Here is a 7,393-nt window from a genome sequence, read left to right as displayed (position 1 = left end):
ACGGTCGACAAATTCTTTCTCTCTAAACTGCATAAGCTAAATGCCTGTCGCTTGTATTTTAAAGTAAAGCTTTCTTGCTTCATACCCTGTCGACTAATCTGTCAACAGAAGCCTTAATCTACTTCAAAAGAAGCAGAGAGAAACAACAAAAGAGATTGAAGGCTTCTGCTGTACAACTTCCAGACTTCTCAACACAAAACTGTAATCTTTTATCAGAATATTCTAACTCTTGATTAATATATATTATAATGAACTTCATTAAAAGCTGGTATATTAATCTCTTGATAGATTAACTGTAATATTTATACCAGAATATTCTTCCAAGAGGAGACACAGTGGCAAAAATATTTTGATTAAAAAATATCTTGCAAGATTTATGAGATATTAATAAAGAAAGCTTTGCATACACTTAATAAAACAAACCAGAATTCTCTCTCCACTTGCATCAATAAATCAAAGGAAAACTGTACAACAGTAAATACCTGTTCTTTCTCCTGCTGGTTCCTTGGCCAAAGAGTGATAGTAAGAAAGATCTCTCCCAGATGTTGCTTGGGCCTGTTATGATCCTTCAACTCCAACACGATGTCCTGTGGCTGTCCAAGGTCCAATTGCCTGAGATCCAGCTGAGCTGCGCCCATAAAGTCATCCTGCAGGCCCCAGTCGTAGTCGAAGACCTGTCGAAACGACCAAGGTCTTTTGCTAGTCGAAAGAAAGAGCAAGAAAACCGATGAAAATTCCCATAACCACCATATGAAAAACGCTCTAAAACGAATGAATGAAACTGAGTGAAAGAACACGAGCTACAATTCTCATCTCGTTATATCTCCAAGATGTAACAGTGAACGTGTTAAATAAATTGACATTTTCATTCCACAGAGCAGCACTAGCTTCAACGAACAATTCTAATACATACGATAATTACATTGATGTACGTGGAATGGTTAGGAAATTACCTTGAACGTGAGCGGCTGAAAGGGATCCTCTATAGGCAGGGTCACGCTCTCGTCCCAAACTGGATTTAGGTCGCGATGCACGGTCCGCGACTTGTGCAACAATCGACCCGCGGATTTCACTTTCACGTAAGGATCGCTGGCGCCTGAAACACGCAATTGATACCACTTTGCTGTGGATTCCGTGCTGATCAACTCTTATTCGCTTAATCAACGGTTCTACTTGTAAAGATTTAGCGGTATTTGTTGCACAAGGAAGGAGAATTAGACAAGAAGAACTGGGACAAGTTGTATCTCTTCTATACAAAAAGGAAAAAAAGTTGAATGGTATAACATATACATGTATTCTGGATGCGACATCGTCTTCTCTTTTTCTTTGACTATGTGTCCAGATTGGTTCCTTTAAATATTTTGTGCAAGAGGAAATAGTGAGAAGAACAGGCACTTCAAGTTTGTCCATAAATTACAATTCTGTGTATATACCTTGGTAAACCTTCAAGATGCTTTTAAAGAACTTCATTATGGTATCTCTTGTAAGCAGAATGTTCAAAGAAGAATTTACCAAAGTTTGAAACCACAATTATTGGTTAAAAATTAATCTTGCAAGAGAATCAATTTAACCATTCCAACCCCTGCTCCAATCTGATTCTGTTATTATAAAGTTCTGCAAACTAACTTAACATTCTTGCACTCTTTCAAACTCTTCAATCAGTGATTTCAAACTGTTCAGAGCTTTATTCAACGACCACTTCAAGCTACCAATAAATAAAATACACCATTCAACAGCTTCTCCTGCTAAATCATACAAACAGAAGAAAACATTGATTCAACGTTGTATAAAATTCAGAAATAAGTAGAAAATGCAGTTTTAACAAATCAGAAGGAACTTCAATTTGGAACACTTTCACAGCCACTCATACACAAAGACAAGCTGGTGAAAGTGAAATACACAGTGCTGCAGTTCCACTTTTCTCTCCTGTGTAAGGAGAAGAAAGAGGAGGTAGAATGGAGCTTTATCTCACCGCATCTATCCATAGCAACGAGGTTCGCCCCTCTTCTGATGTGCAAACGAAGCTGGAAAAAAGCGTGTTGCCTCAACGCCAGTTCCCTTCTACGTACAACTTCCTCCTGAAGGTACACGCTATCATCCTGGCTGATCGATCCTCGAGCTTCGTCGTTCGAATCCTTCGACGGCTGGAAGCTCAAGGACGCCTTCGAATGGGCCTCGCTGCATCTTCCTGGACTGTCTTCCGGCCTCGTCACGACAGTCTGCCTGCCTCCGCGTACCAACGGTGATTCTGCTGGCAGAGAAACGTGGAACGTGTACAATCGGTAGAAGAAATATGCAAACTACAACTGCACTTCTTTTTTTTTTTTAATGAAACTATACAATTTTTCTCGCATAAATCGATTCTACAGGTTTATCAGAGCTAGATGATCGGCAATTAAGTAATTCACGAGATAATTTAACGATCAATTGAAAAATCACACTACTCGAGAAGAGGAAACTTTTTTAAGAAGAGAAACTTTGTCCAATGATACTCCAAAGTTGCAGTACCATCAGCCTCATTAAGAGATCCCAAAGACCTTCTCTCCAGGTTAACGCGTAAATAATTCAACCTGATCGCTGATACACACGAAAGCTTTTAAGTTAATATCTAAAGCCGCGATGAACACACACGCGGTGCGAGTTCAGCACGGACCTTTGAGATCTGTCGATATAACGAAGCACAAACGGGCTGCAAGTATCGATCCTCTTGCATTGACCGCGACCACGTGCTTTGTGCTTGCAAAGTTTTTCAGATTTTCCTAACACCAAGCGACCTAACAAAAACGTAGGACAGAAAAACAAGTACAGAAAAGTCTCCCCTGTCTAGCGACAAATTTCAAAGTCAACATCTCCCTCTCTCTCTCTCTTCTTCACACTGGCTCTCCCTTTCTTTCTCACATTCTCTCCTTGTCTCTCCCTCCTCTTTCTCCTTCACACTGGTTCTCCCTCTTTTTCTCACATTCGCTCTTTGTCTCTCCCTTCTCTCCCACTTTTTTCCTCCCTCTCTTTCTCTCGCCTGCTTCGTCGTTCCTTCTTATAGTTAGTCTACCGTGCTTCGACTAATTGGAATTTAATTCCTCGGGTCGGTGCAACAGGGCCAAACAACTCGGTAGGAAGAAGGAAGTGGTGGCTATTAACGGTGATCTGTGCGGCTCGTGCCTCATCACACGTAGAAATATCTATCGTTGCCAGAATGCTAATGCTTCGTTGAATAAGAAATTAGTCAGTGGAGTTTTACTGCTATACGACTGGTGATGACATTAAAATGATTTATGCGAGGAATTTTCGTGCCGTGTAGAATTCTCAACGAATGAATACGTGTTACGTTACGTTGGCGAGTATTTGAGCTATACTTTCAATTGTAATTATAGAAATTTTACTACTCTGCACCGTATTAATTAGTTAACTGGAACGCCAGATTACTCTGAAAAATTAAATTAAATTAAAAAAAAAAGAACGAAAGAAGATAACTCGAGAGTGAGAAGATAAATGTATACCAGGATGATTAAGACAGTGTCTGGCGGGGCTCTGCGTCGCAGACGAGCTTTTACTATGCTCAGAGGAGTAATCCGCCGCGTAGTCAGACTCGACGCCCTGAGACAACACGTTTCCGACATCCTTCGACTTCTTTCGTTCCTTGCTCCGGCTACGAGCCCAGCGACTCTTCAAGGTCGCGAAAAATGTATGCGTGCGCTGAGCCACCGATGTGGCGTGACGATGATGCCGATGATGATGAACAACGCCTGAATCGGCGCTCTGTTCACCGCGTCGTGACGGCGAACTGTTGTCGTTGTTCCGGAGCTCCGTGGCGCTTTTCGAGAGCTGACGGCTCCCGTTCAAGTTCAGTCTGGATCTCTCCTCCGCTAAACTGCTATCTGAAAAATGTACCATATTATGTATAATACACGTGCGAGACATATGCTAGCTTCCCCTGCACTTGTAAATTCGATCGAATTGGATAGAAGAATCTTCTTCACACTGGCTCTCCCTTTCTTTCTCACATTCTCTCCTTGTCTCTCCCTCCTCTTTCTCCTTCACACTGGTTCTCCCTCTTTTTCTCACATTCGCTCTTTGTCTCTCCCTTCTCTCCCACTTTTTTCCTCCCTCTCTTTCTCTCGCCTGCTTCGTCGTTCCTTCTTATAGTTAGTCTACCGTGCTTCGACTAATTGGAATTTAATTCCTCGGGTCGGTGCAACAGGGCCAAACAACTCGGTAGGAAGAAGGAAGTGGTGGCTATTAACGGTGATCTGTGCGGCTCGTGCCTCATCACACGTAGAAATATCTATCGTTGCCAGAATGCTAATGCTTCGTTGAATAAGAAATTAGTCAGTGGAGTTTTACTGCTATACGACTGGTGATGACATTAAAATGATTTATGCGAGGAATTTTCGTGCCGTGTAGAATTCTCAACGAATGAATACGTGTTACGTTACGTTGGCGAGTATTTGAGCTATACTTTCAATTGTAATTATAGAAATTTTACTACTCTGCACCGTATTAATTAGTTAACTGGAACGCCAGATTACTCTGAAAAATTAAATTAAATTAAAAAAAAAAGAACGAAAGAAGATAACTCGAGAGTGAGAAGATAAATGTATACCAGGATGATTAAGACAGTGTCTGGCGGGGCTCTGCGTCGCAGACGAGCTTTTACTATGCTCAGAGGAGTAATCCGCCGCGTAGTCAGACTCGACGCCCTGAGACAACACGTTTCCGACATCCTTCGACTTCTTTCGTTCCTTGCTCCGGCTACGAGCCCAGCGACTCTTCAAGGTCGCGAAAAATGTATGCGTGCGCTGAGCCACCGATGTGGCGTGACGATGATGCCGATGATGATGAACAACGCCTGAATCGGCGCTCTGTTCACCGCGTCGTGACGGCGAACTGTTGTCGTTGTTCCGGAGCTCCGTGGCGCTTTTCGAGAGCTGACGGCTCCCGTTCAAGTTCAGTCTGGATCTCTCCTCCGCTAAACTGCTATCTGAAAAATGTACCATATTATGTATAATACACGTGCGAGACATATGCTAGCTTCCCCTGCACTTGTAAATTCGATCGAATTGGATAGAAGAAATTGATTTGTTTCTTTGTCTATTTTCACAATTTTCGAGAAATTTCGAATTTTAAACGAAGTTATAGAGGCTCGAAGTTAAGCATGCAGACGACGCTTGAACTTGGTTGAACAATTTGCGTTGAGAGAGGGAAATGATTTACATGAAAATCAATTAACATCGAGCATGAAAAATTTTCACTAAAAGTGTTCGAATTTTAAGTGATTGAATTCCCCCATTCAAAAATACGCAATTAAAAACAAAAAAGTTTCTTCATAGACCACGTGGTTTTCGAGATAATCCGGAAAAAAATGTTTTCAACTTTAAGGCAGTTTCCACGCCGGCTATACGAAGAATTGCCGATAAAGAAAATACGTGTGAAATATTTTTTTGTGAACTACTTCCCACATAATTTTCGTCCAAATCGTTGCGTATGGCGGTTCGATATTTTTCTTCGAAAGTTATTCTCTCCTTTCAGCGCAAAGTGTCTTACCAAGTTCACGTGTCACGTGCCTCCTCTCTGAGAGAGTTAAAAATTAAAGCCAGCCGCGACACTATAACTCATTGAAACTCTCGACCATCGAGAGTTTCGAAGGTTTCCTCCAATTTTCAACCGTCACGACCCGGTTCGTGGCCAAATAGTTACACCGAGCCTGGATAGCTTCCATTTAGAAATAACCAATGTTCGAGGACTGAGTTCAAACTTTCCTTCAAGTCTTTCTTCATCTCATTGTTCCTTTCCTTTGTTATGCATAGACTGTGAACAATTAGCGACTCGTTACAGATGTATTTAACACTTTGTGTGAATTTAACAAATTTACTAATAGAATACACATCTACAAAAAATATAAATTGGTATTTGTTAAAAGGCGAAGAAAATACCAAATTACAATAACTCAACCAAATTACACTACTCAACCGTATTAAACGTTACGAAATACTGATTCGATTTGTCAGCAGGATTACCTTTGAACAAATTGGACTTGATAGGAATCAGTCAGACTAAATTTTAATCCATTGTACTTTCATTATAGGGAGAAGAGTGAAAATTGAGCAGATTATATAGAAAAAGTCTGATTCAACTTAATTTCTCATTTAATTTAATTTTTCTTTTCTTTGTAATTATCGATATTTAATTCTATATAAGTCTATATTATTTTGTATACAAATGGGTCCATACACATGTAAATAAATAATTAAATAAATAAATAAAATTGTTGGGTTATATTCCTCTTTTTCTTTTTACTGATGAGTTTACAGCGGAATAAGCGGAAGAAAGGTTGTGTATTGTACACATCTCCAACATCGTTAGCTACACGATCGATTTCCAAGAGCGCGAGAAAGCCACCTGAGCCTTTAATTCCTCCAATGAGGTCGTCACAATCACGTTCACGAAGGCACGTAATTACTAACCGGCGGGAGAATAGTTATATGTGTGATATTCTGTGAAAAAATAAAAATCGATCTATCTAGAAATTACATTTTGCACTGCATTTATATTAAACTAAAAGCTAAACGATTCAAAGAATTATTTTATGTAAAATTTTTCTCGATCAATAATAATGTTAGGTTAGGTTAAGTTCGAAATAAGTGTTGATATATTCTGGACAACCGTCGAGATTACTACATCGATTTCAAATAATCTGCAAACCTGTTCCACAGAGAAAAACTTCCAGCAAAAGTGGAACGTTTGACAAAGCTGTCGTTCACATATGTATGTATCTGGAACAACTCATCACGTGCATGCAGACACGTCTAACAGATTATTATGCAAATGCAGGTCTTAACCCTTTATGTTCCGTGCAATTTTTCAGTAGATACATCCCTCACTCGAAACAGCTACTTGGCGAATGGTTTTGTTTTACGTTACAGTGGTAGAGGTGGATATATGTACGTATAAAAAGTACTTGCACGTGTAGCGTTAATCTTGTTTCTTCGTGGCAAAAGAAATATTTTTAAAAAGGAAATTTAATATACTTTATTTGGATTTAGTTGATCAATAATAAAAAATCAGTCTAAATAAATGAAACAGTGTGCAAATACCTTCTGTACTCATCGTATAAATGTAAATTGACATTATGACGCAGTAGACAGATTTTAAAAAGTGTTCCTATAAAATATTTGAAAGGGACAATTTTTTATTATTATGGCACTTTTAGAAAAGAACATTAAAAAATAATACAAGCTTCAGGATACAGTGCTTGAAATAGTCAAATTACAGAAAACTTTTCGCCATGACAGCCGAAAGCAGACATGTGTTCAATGCAGCCAACGTATAAAACACGCGTAATTGCGTCTCGAACGAGACATCTGCGTCGAAATTCCATGCAAGGTCGTTCGATGGC

General features: G+C 39.7%; 1 protein-coding gene across 1 annotated transcript in view; it reads right to left on the bottom strand.

Annotated features, from left to right (window-relative positions):
• The window catches only part of LOC108574202, a 21,620-nt gene extending 14,495 nt beyond the window's left edge, over positions 1 to 7,125 (bottom strand). Inside the window, exons 1-6 of the mRNA XM_017936738.1 lie at positions 7,092 to 7,125; positions 4,601 to 4,978; positions 3,498 to 3,875; positions 1,973 to 2,248; positions 954 to 1,096; positions 424 to 674 (exon numbers count right to left, since the gene is read on the bottom strand). Coding sequence (XP_017792227.1) covers positions 424 to 674; positions 954 to 1,096; positions 1,973 to 2,248; positions 3,498 to 3,875; positions 4,601 to 4,978; positions 7,092 to 7,125 — 1,460 coding nt within the window. The remainder of the gene's footprint in view (positions 1 to 423; positions 675 to 953; positions 1,097 to 1,972; positions 2,249 to 3,497; positions 3,876 to 4,600; positions 4,979 to 7,091) is intronic.
• Between the last annotated feature and the right edge of the window lie 268 nt (positions 7,126 to 7,393).

Source organism: Habropoda laboriosa, unplaced genomic scaffold (genome assembly GCF_001263275.1).
Source record: "Habropoda laboriosa isolate 0110345459 unplaced genomic scaffold, ASM126327v1 scaffold176, whole genome shotgun sequence".
Lineage (NCBI taxonomy): Eukaryota > Metazoa > Arthropoda > Insecta > Hymenoptera > Apidae > Habropoda > Habropoda laboriosa.
This window is presented reverse-complemented; position numbering and strand designations above follow the sequence as displayed.